The sequence below is a fragment of the Poecile atricapillus genome, chromosome 7, assembly GCF_030490865.1.
Source record: "Poecile atricapillus isolate bPoeAtr1 chromosome 7, bPoeAtr1.hap1, whole genome shotgun sequence".
Taxonomy (NCBI): domain Eukaryota; kingdom Metazoa; phylum Chordata; class Aves; order Passeriformes; family Paridae; genus Poecile; species Poecile atricapillus.
This window is the reverse complement of record NC_081255.1, coordinates 22494660-22513329: the sequence shown is the minus strand read 5'-3', so window position 1 is coordinate 22513329 and position 18670 is coordinate 22494660. Positions and strand designations below refer to the sequence as shown.

At 39.8% G+C, this 18670-nt stretch overlaps 2 protein-coding genes and 1 long non-coding RNA gene across 4 annotated transcripts in view; 1 reads left to right on the top strand and 2 right to left on the bottom strand.

Moving 5' to 3' along the window:
• The window catches only part of LOC131580871 (uncharacterized), a 71543-nt gene extending 71261 nt beyond the window's left edge, over positions 1 to 282 (bottom strand). Inside the window, exon 1 of the long non-coding RNA XR_009277973.1 lies at positions 19 to 282. This is a non-coding gene — a long non-coding RNA (uncharacterized LOC131580871). The remainder of the gene's footprint in view (positions 1 to 18) is intronic.
• AK5 (adenylate kinase 5) overlaps positions 1 to 15315 on the top strand; it is an 83149-nt gene extending 67834 nt beyond the window's left edge. Inside the window, exons 11-14 of the mRNA XM_058842571.1 lie at positions 933 to 1096; positions 2106 to 2222; positions 5972 to 6151; positions 13939 to 15315. Coding sequence (XP_058698554.1) covers positions 933 to 1096; positions 2106 to 2222; positions 5972 to 6151; positions 13939 to 14049 — 572 coding nt within the window. The 3' untranslated portion in view covers positions 14050 to 15315. The remainder of the gene's footprint in view (positions 1 to 932; positions 1097 to 2105; positions 2223 to 5971; positions 6152 to 13938) is intronic.
• Positions 15316 to 15332: 17 nt separating this feature from the next.
• The window catches only part of ZZZ3 (zinc finger ZZ-type containing 3), a 34911-nt gene continuing 31573 nt past the window's right edge, over positions 15333 to 18670 (bottom strand). For both annotated transcript variants that reach the window (XM_058842569.1, XM_058842570.1), the window contains exon 12: positions 15333 to 18479. In XM_058842569.1, coding sequence (XP_058698552.1) covers positions 18335 to 18479 — 145 coding nt within the window. In that variant the 3' untranslated portion in view covers positions 15333 to 18334. The remainder of the gene's footprint in view (positions 18480 to 18670) is intronic.

Sequence of the window (18670 nt, the reverse complement as noted above, 5' to 3'; positions counted from 1 at the left end):
CTCCAAGGCTATAATTACCTCCTGCTGCAGTAGATCTTCTGAATAGATCCATCAAAGGCTGTAAAATTGCTGCTACACGCAGGGAGATTTTCTCTACAAATTGACAGCAGCAATTTGCCTTCCCGCCCCCCAGGCCCTGGCACCGACATGGCGCCTCAGGGCCTCACCTCAGCTGTGCCAGCAGCGCTGAAGTCACCGCGGTGGGACACCCGACAAGGGGCTTCCAGCAGGTTCCACGGGCTGCCCTTCTCTCCAGCCGGGCGGGGGTGGCTGCGAAGCCTCAGCAGGAGCCTGCAGAGAGAGGCCTTTGCCTTTCCACGCCGCCCCCGCCGAGGAGCTGTGCCGGGCAGCGCTGGCCGTGCGGAGCGGAGCAGGCAGAGCTCCGGGGCTCTGCGCCGGAGGCCCGAGGATGGAGAGGCTGGAGGGGCCATTCCTGCACGGAGGATGCCCACAGCGTTCCCCGGGGCCAGGGCCCTTCCCCTCCGCTCTCTCCCACTGCTCCTGAGCTCAGGATGGGCCAGGTACAGCTGGGAGCTCGTTTTTATTTCCCTCAAAGTGCTGCAGTGAACATTACTTGGCTATTTACTGTTTGTTGCAGCTGTCAAACTGAACATGTACCGAGTCAAATACTCTTTTCCACAGGCTGTTTCATGTTTTTCCTTAACATGGTAATGGTGTTTTAGGAACAGGTTCTCCTCTATGAGAGATTTCACACTGTTGTGACTCCTTCAACTTCAACACATTTTTGAGTCAGCACTGTAGTTGTATTGGAAGGGAAGTATGACTTGTTCTACAGTAGTGTCTCTACAAAAAAAAAATTGCAAAATAGTCAGTGTCATCAATTTCCTCCCATTTTCTTTGTGGCTGTAGTTTGAGAATTGGAAGATTTTTTGTTCTTTTCTAATTCTAGGGGTTTTTTTCCCCTCGTATAGGTGGACCTGGCTCTGGCAAAGGGACCCAATGTGAACAGTTAGCCAAGAAATACGGATTTACTCACCTGTCCACTAGTGATCTTCTCCAAAATGAGTTATCATCATTATCAGAGAGAAGTAAATTGATCAAAGACATTGTGGGATGTGGTGAACCTGTGCCTGGCGTGAGTGATGGTTTTATTTGGGGTTCTAATGGTTAAACAGAGGCAGTGGTAGGTATATTGTCTAAAACAGTGGAAATAGATACTGGAGCTGATGATTACAGTAAAATTAATGTGTAACCTCAGGGAAACATATCCTCGTTGCCAAATCCATGGCACTTGTTTCCCCTTTCAGTTCCAGTATTTCTTTATGTTTCACATAGGCAATAAATTACACATGAAATACAGTGAGACAGATGCATTCCAAAATGTAAGTGTAAGTACAGGAAACAGAAACTTTATGTCCTTTTTATAGTGTTACATTTCAGATTCAGAGCTGGTCCTTCTGGCAGCTATTTTAAATTACAGTACCTGCAGCAGTTCCCTGCAGAGCTGGCTGACATCCCAGAGTAGCTGGACTGCAGCTTAATGGAGACTGTGAAGGCAGAGGGTGTTGTTCTTAGCTTGATCTGACTTTCACATGGCAGGTCCACAGTCCCAACTTTTAGTGGGTCTTCAGCAATTCCAGCTAGGTCAGAGGATGTGTTTGTTAATGAAAGATACTGGGAAATGCTGCTCAGGGGAAACTAAAAGCTGTGCTCAGGCTTGATTTTGATTGCTTTGCTCTTCAGTGTGTTTGGTCAGATGGGGTCACTTTCCATGTAATATAATTATACCAGTGACATAGCAAAATGCAATCAGATTGGAAAATGTTGCAGCAGTACTCTAGAGTTTCACAGGTATTAACATTCATTTTGAAACTATGAAATATTCTAAGCTATCTGGAGGGCACTTTGGGAAATCTTGGATGGATTACAACACTAGATTTGTGTGGCATTTGTGTAGGTCCTGAGAGAATAAAAAGCAGAATGCCCTGCTACCTGCAGGACAAGAAAAACCCCTGCATTCACAGGACCTACTTATAGCCAAACAGGGGTGTTTTCAAGGTTGTAGGACTAAAGTCAGTGCAACAAACAAAGGTATCAATCTTTCTTATTAATTAACCATCTAATTCCCTCTCTTCCCTATACAGGGTATTGTTCTAGAGCTACTGAAGAAAGCCATGGTTTCCAAGCTAGGGGTCACAAAAGGATTCCTGATCGATGGGTATCCCCAAGACCTGAAAGACGCAGAAGAGTTTGAGAGCAAGGTGATCATAGAATTGTAATGCTGTTGCTGCTTTGGTCTCCTCTTCAGCTGACTGCAGCAAGGACATGTAAAAAGCCAATCCAGCATGGCTGTGCTGCTGATCGCTGAAATTTTGGCACCCCATCAGTTCAGCAAATCTGGCTGTTGCCCTTGCCACACAGACTCTAGAATACAAGGAGAAGGAAAGGCTGATTTTACCTGAATTTAATGTAAACCAGGAACAGTTCACATTTAGTGGAAAACATCATTTTAGAGTCAGTGTTCGGGTTCTAGTGGATAGTGCTGTACTTCTCATGAAAATCCGATCAAGCCCTATCTGATGGAGGTTCATAAAAGGACTTATCTTCACACTTAATATTTATTACCAGTAAGCCAGCTCTGCTAAAGCTTGCTGCCACTTGAAACAGCCAAACACAGATTTAATTTTTGTGATGAGTAACAGGTGGCACAGCCATAAAAAGAGCATTCTGCAAGTGCCTGTGTGGCAGTTCTGAGAGTTATCGATTTCTTCAGTATGTGCTAAGACCCAGTGAGAAGTCTCAGCCGTACATTTCTCAGTCTGCAGAAAATACTCTGTCTAAGCCTTTGAATGAATCTGCCATAGTTTAGGAGAAAAGAAGTGGTGAATTAGGGATAATAGTTAGCGTATGTTACATCATATTACACTCCAAAAATGTCCTAAACAAGTTTCTAAGATAATAAAACTTTAATGAATACCCTGTTTTCTCACTGATCCTTTAGCTGCTTTATTTAGTTGATTACCATAAAAGCCTAGCAAGATTTAGGCAGAGAAGCCAGACAAAATAATGAGCAATGGGGTTTGCTATAGAAGCTATTCATAGAAATGTTGACTTATTAGTCCCTTTAATAAAATGCTGTAGACTATTAAAAAGATGCTGGAGATTTATTTTGTGGATAAAGAGGAGCTATTTCAGCAGTGCTGTTTCTCTGGCAGGCATACATGTTTGTGTCCTGTGGACATTTGTCTGTATTATGAAGTGGGATTTAGAGATTGGAGTGTCCTGCACTGAGGTATTGCCAAGCAAATAAGTCTTATTGCATCCAGTGCTGAAGCAGAGCTCCTTGGAGTTCCCTGAAAGCAGCAAAAGATCCTGTAGTCCTGGACAGCATTTGGAGTGAAAGACAAAGACCTGAAGTGACTATTTTGAATGTGCTAAGTCACCCCTGTTGTGTCTTGTATCCACTTTTCGCAGGCCGGCTGCGAGCTGCTCAAGAAGACTGTGAAGTTTTTTTGAATGTGTAATTTTTGAGATAATGCTTTGCAGTTCTTTCCAAAGGGTGATGAGAAGTTCTTAAATTATAATTGAATGAAAAGAGGTGTACATCAGGCCTTACTAATTAATGGCAGCAAAGTACATATGAATAGTGCTACATATCTACAGGATATGTAAAAAGCTTTATAATAGTTAACAAAGACCTGTTCTATTTAGAAGACATCAAGCATAATGCTTATGTTTCAGAGCTTGACTCGTAAACAGAATGAGCTATGTAGAAAAAAAATGGCTTATTCTCTGGACAGTTTTACCCAATTCCTTTCTATGATACAATTGTACTTTTATCTGGTCATAATTCTAGAGCAGCAGAAAACTCTGTTCCCTTCTCAGTCTTCCTACAAGGTGAAAAACGTTATTAAATTATACATCCCACAGCACCAGGTGTGAAGTACCCTGTTAGACAGAGTAAAGACACAAAATATTAGACTTGCTTGGTATGTATTATTTAAGCTAAAATGTGTCAGGAAAATAGTAATAACAATAATAAAAAAAAGTAGCAAAAATTGCTGTAATACCTGATAAGGGCATTACTTCTACTTTTTGTGGGCTTTAGTTTGGAAGAAAGATAATTTCTGTAATGGTTTGAATTCCAGATATCAATACCGAAACTTTTAAGAAGACCAGGCAAATTTTTTAAAAGCAAATCAGACTCAGGGTGTCAAGCAAGATACTATTATTAACCCTATTAATCAGTAGACTCCTTCATATCCTCATTATAAGGGGATGATACAACTGAAGAAAGGAATTATTTCCTATTTATTCTATTATAATTTAGAACAGACCATGGAATTCCTCATGTAAAACATGGAAGAAATAACTTCTCACCATCCTAATCCAGTTATACACATAAATATATATATATTAAATTCTCCATGTCTCTTGCCCTGTTAAAACTGCCTTGTTGGCTTTTTTAATCCCCAAACTCAGTGCTGCTACAGCTAATAGCATTAATTTTTTCTGTGTGGAAAAAATGGGTAGATAAAAGCCTGTCATTGAACTGTCTGACATAATCCCTTGGCTTCAGCTTCTCTTAGAAAGTCATTAATGGTGGTAGAAAGGTCAACATAATCCAGACATGCTCAGTCAAATGCAGAAGGCCTGACATGAAATATTTACCTTTAGAATCTTTCTTCCTTTGAGGGCTGTCAACAAAGACAACAATGACAATTTCCATATATTGGTCATTTAGATTTTCTTTGCTGCAGCCACAGTAAAAATATGATTTTGTAATGGTCACTAGTGTGAAGAGCATTCATCTTTTTCTAAGTCTTCTCACTTTCCTAAAAAGGGTTTTCCAGATTCCTGCTGGAAAGGGAAGGAATGAGAAAAAGACTGAGAGTGTCACTGAAGGATTAAATATATAACTGCATGGAAAAACAAACTTTTTTCCCCATTGATCCTGTAACACCTTTATTTTGCTTGAGATAGTGGAATTTATTGCTTTGGACTCAGCCCAGCAGTTTTTTCTCATACAAAATCTTGTGTCAGAGTACTGTGCCTGAGCAGTGTGCATTCCAAGATTTATGCTAAATGACATACATATCTTTCAGTGTTTCAGGGAAAGAATGATGAGGATTTGTGTTCAGAACTTTTGGCTCTCTCCTGAAATACTATAAAGAACATTCTGCTCTTGCTTGCCATTTCTTTTTTTTCCCATTAAAGTACTGCAATATCTATGATCAAATATAGAGAGAGACTAGTATTTCTGATCTTTGCCAGGCCTAAGAATAAAAATAAATAAATCTGTATATATTTTTATTACAGAAAATTACTCTCCCCCATGGCTAGTTTGGCACTAGCCAAACAGCATTAAATGATCAGCTTCCCATAGAATTTGGAAATTACTTGCCAGTTTGAAAATGCAGAGGAATGTATCACATCCTTCCTTTACAGCATGGGTAGGAATGATGTGGGTACACTGCAAACAAGGACATAAAATACTGTGTGAAATAAAGTAACTCACAGGATGTATTCCTGTGAATATTTGATGGTGTCCCTGAGCCTGTTTGTTACTCATTTCCATCTCAAGTGGATACACTTTATGTGGACACTTCCTGCTACTGCATCTTGAAATACTAAGCTATAGTTTTCCACTCCCTTTCCACAAATTGAAAAAAGAAAAGGCTACAAATAGAACTCAGTCAGGTATTCCATAAGTCCTGTACTGTTTGTATCAAGCAAATAATGAACTGATGCTCTTCAGTCCAAGCAGCCAGAATTTGTCAGATCCTATCTCTTTATCTCTGTGTAGAACCCAGGCAAGCACAGCCTTGCTCCTCAATGCTGGCATCCCTTAGTGCTGCTGCAATGAGAGATATTTGTTAATAAGCATAATTTCTCCATAGACAAATACTTTTCACTGATAAATTCCTTGGTGACTGTTTTGGTTTTAGCCAAACAAAATCCGTTTTACTGGGCCAGTATTTGAATGCTTGTTGCTTTCCTTTGTCTCTAGATTGGGGAACCAAAGCTCGTGCTCTGCCTGGACTGCTCTGCAGAAACCATGAGCAGTCGCCTTCTGATGAGGAATCAAAGAAGTCAGAACTCTGAGAATGCTGAGGAAAGAATTGAAAGCTACTACCAAGCATCAAACCCTCTGATTGCATACTATGAAAGCAGGACACAGTTATGCAAGGTAACTTGACCTTGACCTTTTTAATTAAATTATTGCTTTTTACTTCAATTATATAAGCAGTGTTTGGAAAACAGTGACAAGATACCATTTATGAGCTGTTCTCTCACTTTCCAGTTGTTGTCATTTTACAATTCCTTGGTTTGTTTGCAATTTCTGCAAACTTCTGAGTTCCACAGTATAGTTTGAAAGAATAAAACCACAGATTTATCCTTAGTCAGAGAACATATCCTAAATCAATAACTCATCTGTATATAATCTCTTATTAAACATAAATTCTGGAAAGCTTTTCTTTAAGTATTAGGATTTATTACTTTACTATCTAAGTGCTTTCAGAATTAGGATGAAAGATCATGTTAATCCAAAGCCCTTTAGTAAAATTTTCAAAACTGACAATGTATATCCTGAAGTAAAATAGACCTGCATACAAGAAAGATATTTTTGCTGGAATAAATAATAAAGTTATTATAATATATCAGTTTACACCTGCTCAGGATGTGATATTTAAAGCGTTCTTTTTATTCTAAAATCAATACTTTACAAAGAAGCAAGAAAAATTCCCTCAGAGCACTTAGCTGGCATATCTGTAGACTCATTTACATAGGATTTTTGAGGTTTTTTCTTTATTTCTCTGCTCTGTCATGACAAGCTATCCCTTAGTTCAGCTACAGAAAGATGTAGTTCTACTGCTCTGTCTTGTCCTAAAAGAGAAAGAATCCAGTAATAGTTTCTAGAAATATTATAGGATCTATTTTTTCTAGAGGCTGTAGCAAACATGCAAATCACCTGCCCCAAACTTTTCTACTTTTCAAAGTTTTCAAAAGAGAAATGTGCAGCTGATTTATGCACCAATATCCTGACCTGAGAACAGGGTAAATGACAAAATGCTGAGAAAAATGGTACTCAGAGGAAGAGTCCTGATTTGTGGCCTTTCCTAACCCCAGCAATGAGTGCACATGAGACAGTGTCTAAGCGGCAGAAGAAAGTTCCTGCTTACTTTTCATCTTTAGGCTTACAAACAATTATGGGGTTTATTTGTTTTCACTTTGAGAAGCTATATTGGCAAAATGGTAAGGATGTACCTAACTAAGAATTCAGTACAATACACAATACACCAACACAGCACAATGCCAAGGAAAACAGAGCTCTGTCTCACTATCCTATTCCAGGGAGCTGTGCCTACCACAGTGTTTCCCTTTTTGAAGCATCAGGGAAGTGACAGTCCTAAAGAGATTGAAACTACACTTTGTACTTTCACACAGATTTTGCAGTCATGGTCTGCCTTATTTCACTTGACATGGACTTCCCTTGCCCTTCCTTAATGATTCTGCTGCAAGTTCCTGCTCCATCCCCTACATAATGGCAAAATATGCAGACTTTTCTTGAAAATTGATAGCTCATTAGCTCCTTAAGGAACTTGCCAAATCTGTGGGTCAGAGCTGGACATGTGATTTGTACTCTTACCATTGGTTTTGGGGAAGCTGACATTGTGTGTTTACATGTTAGAAAATACCTGTGCTTTGCTTGGAAGGTGCCTACACTACTTTTCTTACAATGTCTGTACATTGTCTGAACTTGGTTCTGGTGAATGTGGTGTTTACCATATATCCATCTTCCAGGTGAAACCACTGGGTATGAAAGCTCTGTAAAATCTGCTTTATAAACATTATTGTGGGAAATGTCTTTAAAACTGTTTCAGTGGTGAATATATTTAAGCTACATGTGTTGAAGAAAGCAGAGAGTCAAGGGGAAGTTTGCAATTCCCAGGACATGGTGGTTAGTTTCTTATTTATAGCAACAGATTTTACACACAACCAAGCATTGACATTAGCAGCCACTAGCTGTTCTCTGAATGGTGAAAGGAAATTCAGGTGGAAAGCAGAAAAATTGACAATAATAACTTCTGATCAAATAAATCAAGTGTAACTTCCGACTGCAATTTTTTTTTTCCTTTGATGCAGGCTAGGCTAAAATAGTCTTTGTTTTTTTTATTTATAATATTGTACACACACAGAAGACTGAGACTTTACCTAGAGGCAGTCTAACATGTTAAATATTTTTCTTTCCCATTTTAATTAAAACATCACATATTTTCAGTGTTGGGAATTTGTTCATTCCTAAGTGGGTTTATCACTCTCCAACACTGACCAGTGCTGGCTGAAGATGTTAATGCTCCCATGGAGATTCTGCTGCCTCTATAACTCTGTTTCTTGAAAGAACTGGTGTGTGTTTCCTATCCATTTCAGACAAAACCACCAAAGTTAATCTACCAGTGTTGATTTGAAGACCCCTTAATATATAGGTCCCACCTATTTAACTACAGATCAGAGGTTATTGCACTCTTTTTCTCAGGCAAAGCTGGTGGGATGCAATAGCTTCAGGGAAGTGGTGCCTTCCTGAAGGTGCTCTTTGGATATCCAATCAGTCTGTGATCCCAGGATAAGCAATGGCCAAAGCATCTGAAGAGAAGCTGTTTAAGAGAGGAAGAGGAATTGAAAAGAATCTTTGATTCCTGCCTAAGTTTGTTTTTTCAACGTAAGCAGCTCTTCAGGGAAAGGCCCACGTGAGCTTTGTCCCTTGGGGTTGCAGCAATGCACTTTCTTAAGCATGCAGAGGAGTGGGTGTTGAGATTCTAGAGGAATATTAGAGTCTAAATCCCGCTAACTTCCATGAAGATTCAGCATTAACCTTTTCTAGCCAGCTTACTGCAGTGTGTGGCTAAGGACCACTAAACTCTAGGTATTAATTGTATAAGTGATCATGTTTTATAGGGCTTGACTGTAGCACCCAGCTCCAACTGCCACAGAAAAGAAAATCAGAAATAGACTTGTGTAACAAGAAAATGGGGTTGGCATACTGGTGTAATTTAATTTCTCCAGTTTAAGTATATTTAGGGTTGGACAAAATTTTCCACAGGCTGGGAACAGCACATGACAACATTGGGATATATTTAACTTTTCCTATCCACTCCAAAGGTTTTCAGTCCTGAAACAGGCTAATTAAATATGCAAATGTAAAATTCAGTCCTGGGCAGAAGGCCAGCAAAAGGTCTGGTGTGGGAATTCGATGTTGGCTGTGCACTCACAGAGGAGGAGCTGACCTACCTGTCACACCACATCAAGGTGTGGTGAGAGTGCAGTGTCAAATGAGCTTTCTTACTCTGCATTGGAACAGGCGTTAAGGCATGGCTGGATAGACCCTGAGAAACGCAGTGCAGACAGAAAAACTCAGCTCTGACCTGGCTTCCTCTGCACTCATTGGGAATTCTCTCCTTGCACAGAAGAGACAAAGGTATATGGTTGTAGCAGCACTCCTACTTTAATCCTCGAGGATGTCACGACTTTCCCCAACGTGGAGTTGTTGTGCATAGGTGCATTCATAGCTAACTTATATGATATGTGGAACTGGAACATTTTTTTCATTCTGCTGACCTCTGAACAAGAACACTGACCTGGTGAAGCTGACAAAAGATCAGGACTGTGTTGGAAATTTCCTTTTGGCCAAGATTCCCTCTTTGTGTTCCTGCTCAGCAGTGGAGGCTTGAGGCATGGACAGAGGGTGAAGGCTGTGGGTACAGATGAAACACCTGTGAACCTGACAGGAATAAACAACAGCAATCCTTCCAGCACCCTGCTGAGATTGAGAAATGTGTTCATATTTGCAAGGGAAGACAAACTGACTGGAAATTGAAGGGCAAAGGCAGCAGTGTCCTTACTTTTCTGCTGAGGCATTAAGTTCCTAAATTTTGTTTTGGAAGGTAAAGTAGTTGTGACTAGTAAGTTAGAAAATTTTCTTTTTTTTTTTAATTGTGTTTTGAGGATTTAGTTTAATATGCCATAATTCCTTTTGTAGTTAGTTGCAGAACACCCACCTGCTGCTAAGGACAGCAAGTGCCTGCTTTTGAGTAAAGACCTTGTACTGGAAATGCAAGGGCTGAAAGCACTGCTCTCAAAAACTGCCTACAAGCTGCCTGGTTCTGTGGGAATCAGGTGCTTCAGATAACTGACATTAAATGAAATGAAACAAAATGCATTATAGTAGTAGTCAGCAGGAAGACACTTGAGTTCCAAGGCAGCTGGACAGAAAAGTGCATCTGAAAATTTTGTAGACACCTACTTGTGTTTTGACGTGGCTAAATGTAAATCCCTTTGAATATATGGCCCTCTCTCAACTGAGAAGAAAGGGAAGAAAAAAAATATTGTTTTTAATATGTGACTCATCCTTTAAAGCTTTTTTGAAGTGACAGTATGTAGGAGGGTAGTAAGTAAAAGAGAAGAGCAATGCCTTGGTAGTCAAGCAAGAGCCCTGATCCTACCTAGCTAACATAAGACACCTGGTAGGTTTTCTATTCAAAGTCTGAGGAAAAGGGCATGAGTATAACAAATAAGCCGATCAAGCCAGAGCAGAGGATTAAGGGTGTCAAAAACTTTGACTATTTCAGATCACATGCTATGAAAGCTTAGCCTACAAAGGCCAACAGAATTTCATTTTGCTGTGCTTATTTCCTTTTTTTAAATTTTTTTTCCTCAGTATTGTTCTACTATTTTTTTCTAAAATCATTTGCAGTCACATTTTCACATTTTCCATAGCCATTATGAAAGAACATGTGACCCTCCACCAGTGTGACCAGTGTTCCACTTGTGAGCCTTTCCTTGCTGATCCCATTATAAGTGTGTGTGGGGCGGGGTGACTTCCCCCTTTCCAGAAAGGGCAATCAATGGTGAGAGTGAGAGCAGTTATGTGGTTTATTTCCATCTTTTGAAAGGTTCTCAGAGACCCATTTACCCTGATAGTAAGGATGAGGGGAACAAAGAACAAGTGATTCTCTATTCCCCTCTTGGTGCTTTGTGGCCCATTAGATGAGAAACTGGTCTAGAAAGATACATCAGAAACACTAGCAGGGAATCATAGATAGAGCACAGCAGAAAATGCATGTCTAATATGAATAAGTCTGGGGCAGTGTGTTTTCAGTGGATTTAGACAGCCTGATCCCTTGCTGTGAGAACAAGGTGCTGCACAGTCTCAGAGAGATTCTCTAACACCCTCTAATGACAAAGACATAAATGTTAGTGACAACACAGCTGAACTCGACTGACCTTCAGTAAGAAGCTTCTAACTACTGAGTTCATTTCAGAGTCTGTCCTCAGCCAATCTCTCTACAGACAGTCAGGTTCTTCTCAGTGGCAGTATATGTTTAGAGTTCTAAATTTCAAAACCTACAACAAATGGAGATTTGTTGACAGAAGACTTAATTGGTTGATTTTGATAATAAAGGGAGCAACATTGTACTATAGGGATGGTTACTCCAGTAATTTTTCATATGAGTCCATTAAATTTCTCTGTATTTGAAGTTACCAAAAGCCATAATCCATTTTGAAACTGTGGAAAACTGTATATGGATCTTGTTTTATGAGAAGCTAGCCTTAAACAGCCTTGAGAACAGGCCTAATTTATGAGGTTTGTTATAATCAGAGGAAGAGAAATACAGATTTTTCTCTTGAGCTGCAGAGAGTGCCATTGAATTACTGTAGTACTAGATATGAATTACTGGCACTTCAAGTCAGTTTTGTGCCACGATGTTAAGTTAGTTTTATGAATTGGATCTTTGTTATGTAGGAGGCCAGCGTGGGAAGCACTGTGGCTGTCATTAGTCAGGCCCAGGCATATTTTATTGCTACTGTTAGAAAGTCAGCATTCCAGCCCATCACAAAGGGTGGTGGTTTGCTTGCTTACTGAACTAAATCTTCATCACAACTCCCTAGACCTAGACCTGAGTATCAGGCCCAGCTCTAAAGAGGTCACCAAAAAGCCAGTGGCAATCAGCTGTGCCAGTTAGACAGTGCATAAGTATTTATGAAATAAAGAGATAATAAAAATAAATTTTAAGATGAGAGCTTTGAAATGGCTGTGGCTTTCACCTTGCATGCAGTATATTTCCTGTGGGATAGCCAATGAAAATAGTTGTCTTGGCAGTTGAGACAGGCCAAACAAGGTGTTTTATAGCAGCTGAGATGGGAGTTGCTGGTTTTGTTTTCACTGGAAAAGGTAAATGTTTGGTTCAGAATGGTTCATCGCTCCCATTTTCTCTTTGCTACCAGTAAGTACCCCCCCACTTCTAAACACTTCTGAAAGATGTGCAGCCCTTTTGGGAGAACTGCCCTTTCTAAGGCTCGTGCCTGCCTCTGCCTCAGCTCTACAAAACGCAGCAGCAGCAAATGCCGTGGCAAAGGCCAGTGAGGGCGACAAGGGAACCGTGGCCAGGGAGCTGCCAGGGTGCCAAGGGGAGCTCAGCTCACACCATCACATTTCCTTGCGGTGGGCCCGAGGGGAGGCACGGCTCCCTGGCCAGCCTGGCTGTGCACTACTGGAGCTCTGGGTGTGCAACTGGCTGGGGAGATGTGCCAGCACTGCCAACAGGACACAACGGGGACCAAACTTCACAGCATCTGTGGATGCCGCCAGGAGTGAAAACCAAGCTATGGAGGGTGCCTGCAGTCCCTGCTGGATCTCTGCAAGGAGCAGCTGCTGACTCCCACACAAGACTCAGCACCAAGGGACTTAGATGTACGTGGACTGCAGTCAGCTGTACAGGAGCTGGCTGCAAGACAAAGTCATGTCTGAGCAGAATTTCTTGGCCCATTTAAAAACACATTTATTTGAATATGAAACTCTTTTAATTCTCCTGCAGACCAAAAAGATGGCAGAAAATATTATAGGCAGGGATGTCCCCTTCAAACACAACTATTGTCTGGCTTTCTAGTCAGCAACTCTGAGATGAAAATGCAGCAATTCAGAAAAAGATCCTTTCACAAAGTTGTCATGGGTCCATTTAATCTTGTGCAAACTTCATTTCATGCCTGCATGGAAGATGAAGCATGGAGAAGCAGAGAAGAATTTTGCTTTTGTGTAAAGACCAAAGCTCTCAGCAGGCATTTGAGGAAAGGAATAATCAGCAGAAACATCTGTGTGGAGTATGCAGCCAGTGTGAAAGCTGCTTCTGTCACTGCTGTGAGGGCAAAAGACAGCTCTCTTTCCTCAGGTGCCACAGCATGGGATGGACATGAAACTCATTGCTCAGAACAGCTCAGTTCTGCCTCATGTTTTCCAGGGAACACAAGCATTACTGGCTGCAAGTGCCATTCCTCTCTGCTGAAATGCAGCTCTCTCATCTTCAGCACAGGAAAATAAATTGGTCTTATTTTTGTGACATACAGTCATGAAAATAACTTGGTCAGAAAACTGAATCTTTGGGTGTTAAAGAAAAAAAATTGCTTCAATGGAAGTTGAGTTCTTATACCAGAAAAGCAGTGCCCTTACAAAAGATAGGGGCAAAGGATGTCATAAAACCAGAACCAGTTCACTGAGTTTCCAAATACTAACACACTGGAACCCATTGATTTGTTAAGTTGCTGTGGAGTGGCCAAAACCCAGAGTGCTGTGCAGCCCTTCAGAAGGACCTCGACAGGTTGGAGTGATGGGCAAAGAGCCCTTGGCAACTGTTCTGTATCAAAGGTGTAACTTTACTTTAAAACATGAGTACTTAGAATTTAAGCGCCCTCACTTGACTAACGTACTTCGCTACAATTGAGCCTGCAGAACCTTCTTAGAGAAATCTGTTGCAACAAAATGAGTAATCTGGTTTATTGAAGCTGCTCCTCTACATTAGAATGCTTGTACCATGAAGCAGAACAAATTTAATTTTGTATTAGACCAGTTTTTTTGTGCCAGTGCTTAGATTCTGAGATAATTATTTGTAACTTAATCAAAACTGGTTTTTTCCTGCTTCACAGGTTGATGCAGAAGGAACACAGGAGGATGTTTTCCTGGAAATCTGCAAGATAATTGACTCTTTTCTGAAAAAGGAAGAGGCAGCATTTTCTTTTTCACCAGAAATGCAGTAATGGTGTGTAAGGTGTGTACAAAGCCTCGCCCACGTGCACCCCACAGCCATGATTTGCTGGTCAAAGCAGTGCTGCTTCCTTGAGAGGTATCTGGAATTTGTGCATGTGGCGTGTTACTCTAGATGAAATCTTTGTTCTGACAGTACACTCAACAGAAAGTGGTCTGTATGCTCACCCCACTCTAAGAACTGCATTTTGTTTTCTTGGGTGTTTGCTCTTCACGGGTTAAAAGCAGGAAGGTGAGCAGCAGCTCTGCTTTTGCGTTTGATGGTCACACACATTCCATGGGTAATGGGACAGTGCCTGCCCAGCAGGGAGCTCTCCACCCACCCCAGTCACTGTCCAGCAGACTGACATTAGGGCTATTGCATACAAGTTTCCCATTATTATTTTCTTTCCATTAACAGCATTAATTTCTGTGGTTGTCACTTAGCTTGTTCTTGGGCTTTAGTGACTGAAACCTGTTCTCTGTAACATGCAGCTCTAAGAGAGCTGGCATTAATCAGGCTACAAGTTAAAACATCCCCAGAACACTGTTGTAAGGAGACAAATTCATTGAAGATACAGTTGAATGTTGTGGAAGTCTGTCTATCCTTAAATGGGGAGCAGACACCATTTTTGAGATGGTCTTGTCTTCTGCTAGGAATGTTATGATTTTATAACCGACTTCCCAGTTTTGTGAGCTGAGAATGATTGTATTGTATAGTTAAATGTGCAATCCAGTAATGATCCATGTTAACAGCAGCTGTGCTATAGCTATTGAAGTCCTCATGTAAAGTTGGTTATGAACCACAACATCTCATGTCATCTTTAAATTACACTTCAGAAATATTTCAAATGCAAAATTCAGATCATCATCTGTTGTCTTGTACTGGCATTACCAAAACTTGGGAGGGTGTGGTGGGGTGGGAAACAAAAAAAAAAAAGGAAAATGTCAGGGATTATTTGATTCATGTTGCTTGCACCTTTAATAAGACATTTATCTGTAATCTGCAAAGAAGTCTGTAAAAGTGCTATCGTATTTCTGTTAGGTTAACTAAAATATTGTGGAGTTTCTTTGGTAATACTGACAGCTAAATAAAAGCTTGTTTGACATTCCTGTAAAGTATCTGCATCCTCTTACTGGAACTACTGGATGAATTCACAGTGAAAGTGGGTTGCATGATTGCTTGTACTGTCAAAGGTGTACTTTATGCAGCGGATTTGCATTTTTAAAGTTACCTTTCTTGTAATGAAGACATAATACAAATAAAACATGTACAAAAATGAGGAGTAATGATTTCTGTTACAGTATATGTGGGTTTAATCCTTTTCAAAGCACAGTACATGACTTGAAAATATAGCTCAAATCAGCATGCTTACAGAGTATGTCCTTTTACCAATCAGGGCAGGTTCTTCTGTTTCCTTTTCTTCCTTAGCATTTGCCCTGTAGATGCTAATTCAATTATTTTTTAGGGTCTGTTTTACGTATGTTCTTATCCTTCATATCCTGGATGTTCCTTCTTCCCTGGGGCCTTCTATAGCCTACATTTTACCTCTGGTGCTCTATGAGGTGCTTCTCCAGCTCCAGCCAGTGCCATTGAGCAGCAGCAGCGTCTGCAGAACCACAGCAGCTCCAGAGGGCAGCTCTGGCCACGCCAGCAGCTGCTGCTGGAGGCGCTTCTTTTAAAAAGTAGAATACTCTGCAGTTACCATGAAGTTGCAAATTCATCTGGGTAGGTTTTCTGGAATATTGTCTATGATAATTTAATTACAGTAGAAGTTATAAATGTGGATCCTCATACTTGTGCAGGATGGAAACAAAGGCAACAATCAGCTGCTATTTTGTTGGGGTTTTTTTAAATCGAATTACAAAAATTATTTACCATACACTTTCAGTTTAATTTTTCTTTCTGCTTCTTCTGTCTTTTCTGTGGAAAAAACCAAAAAAATCCCATGCTTGATTTGGTGTATGTGCATTAGATACCTATTTGCATACATTCATAATGTATGCAGGAGAAATAGCTGTATATGCATGCATAGGGAAACATTAATATTTATACATATTCAATAAAATAGGACTTATCCAAGACACTTCTTTCTTGGGTGATTCAGACTTGAAATTATCCTTTGGCTTCCAACCTTTTTCCAAGGATACCAAGATCTTTTGGTCTTTCCAAGCTATCCTAAATTGATGACTGAGTATTTTCTCTAATTTACTTATTTTATTCCCATCAATTTTTCCGGATATAAACAGAAAATGAATGTTACCACAGATCCTCTTCCTGATAACACACCTTCACCAACTCTAGTTCCCTATAAAGACCATGAATGACGTGGAAAGCATATTTTTATGGTCTTAGAAAGCCTCTCAGAGCAGTATCTTTTCCAATTAAAACTAAAATACATCATGTGAGTTTTGTGTTGTGTTCTTTTAAGGTCTATTAAATTTATCTAAGTATATGAGATACGTGAGATATGTTTAGATATGATACTTGCTCAGTGTTTAGTAACTGTACTGTATTATTTTCTAAATAGATTAAATGCCTAAGTTCTTTTTTCTGAAGCAAAAAATAGCTACACCTAAAGTTACTGCAAAAATACTGACCAATTTATAATTAAAGTTACTAGGTGCAGCCAGGCAATTATCCTTTTTACTGCCATCTTTTAAAGTCAAATTCATTCGTTCTCTAGCTAATTGCTCTGAGTATTCTAGTTTCAAAGCAACTGGAAGTCTATTACAGTTATAAAATAATCAAGTGTTTCTGAATCACAAGCTATACATTTCAATAAAAAATATATTAAGTAAAATATGTCACAATAATTACAAAGCTTCTCAAACAATGGTATACACTGTACCAAGGCTACTAAAATCTGGATTTTCTGTGATCTGACAAAGAAGTCTGTGAGTGAGGAAGGAGAGAACTGCAATGCTAATCCTGCCAGGGCCAGAGCTGAGCTGAGCTCCCCAGCCCCGGGCGGGCAGCGGCAGAGGCGGCGCTGGGCGTCTCGCGGGGCTGCACAGCCAGCGCTGGGTCACCCATCCAAATGTCCTGTAAATGCTTTCCATCTTGATTAAAGAGTCAGAACTACACAGAAAGGAAGTCACAGCAAGCATTCTATATATAAACAGACTGTATCCACATAGTTTATTTCTCACAGTTCTCCTGACAATTGAACATTATTTAAGAACATACTGTATACACAGATAAGAAGAAACATACAAAATGTTTTAAATGATGCACAACAAAATCCAGCAGTATAAAAGAATGCATGTGAACCCTTGCTCACTGCTCAGGCTAAATTTAATCACTGTTTAAATAGTAATAAAAATACAATCTTTCATGGATCTTGTGCAGACTACAAAAGAGGAAAAATTATTACCATATATATGATTTATATTAGGCAGTTTTCTTTGATGAGTTGCACTAACAACTCCAAATACAGAGGCAGAAGGCTGTGTATTTTATTTTAAAGGAGTAAATGTTGAGTATTAGAGACTTTACACAGTTACTAGCACTGGCACTTTTCACCATATTTTGTACACATCACATGATCATCTTATATAACATTACATTTAAAAAATATATCTGAGTGACAATTTTATAACATTCACACACCATGAGCTGGTTAAGGAAGCAATGCCACAGTTGCCCCCTGTAGTGCTTCACTGTTGGTAAATAGAGTTCGTTGTGGTTTTAAAAAAAAAATTTAAAAAATTGAAGGTCAACATGATTAAGCAGCTCCGATTTAATAAAGGCCCGTAGCCAACCATCGCCGAGACAGTGAGTATTTTTAGAGTACAGCCTAGAAGCAAACACTGTCATTGGTTAAAACCTTGCCTAAAGAAGTCAGTTACTGTGCTGAAAACTATTTCACAACAAAACTGCAAGCTACTAAACTGTTTTTATATAAATACTTCATCTCCTCTGGATCTCATTTTAACCAAGTTCTTCAAAGCCTTTGGAATTTACTCTATCTTTAATGTGTGCTCTCATTTCTGGCTCACCCTTTTGTATGTGTTTCTTTTGTTTAGATTCACCACCTAAAAGTGACTAATGTGGTGAAAGAAAAGTCTCCCAGTGAAACCTTCTGCACACTAGGAATGTTCAGCTGCTGTTCAGTGATCTAGAACCATGACAGCTCAAAGCTGTAGTTTGACAAGTACACCCAGGAAGCTGTCATGCTGTGAGTGACATTTCAGGGAAAGCAGAGTCTTTCCAAAATGTGCACAGAATTAACAATGGTGCCATTGTTATTTTTCAAAGAGGATTGTAAACCCAAGATGGTAGATCTGCTTCCCATGTCATCTATTTGCTGGAAAGTAGTTTGGGTCAAGATAATTGTAACTGGTGCCCTGGGACATGCAGTAGTCTCTGTCTAAAAATGTCTCTGCTCTGTAAATAGGTTCTAACTGGTGATCTTCCTTATGAATCTCTGTTTCATGCAGACTGCAAGGGAAAGAGAAAGATAACAGTTTAAAAGTCAAATATTTTCCTTATCTTTAACTTTCAGAAACAGTGATCATATGAACAGATTCATACCCAACTGGATAGCAGTTCATTCATAAAGTCTAATTCCCCCCTCTATTTAACTGTACCAAACCTATCTGTCCACTGTGTTAAAAAAAAAAAAATAAAAT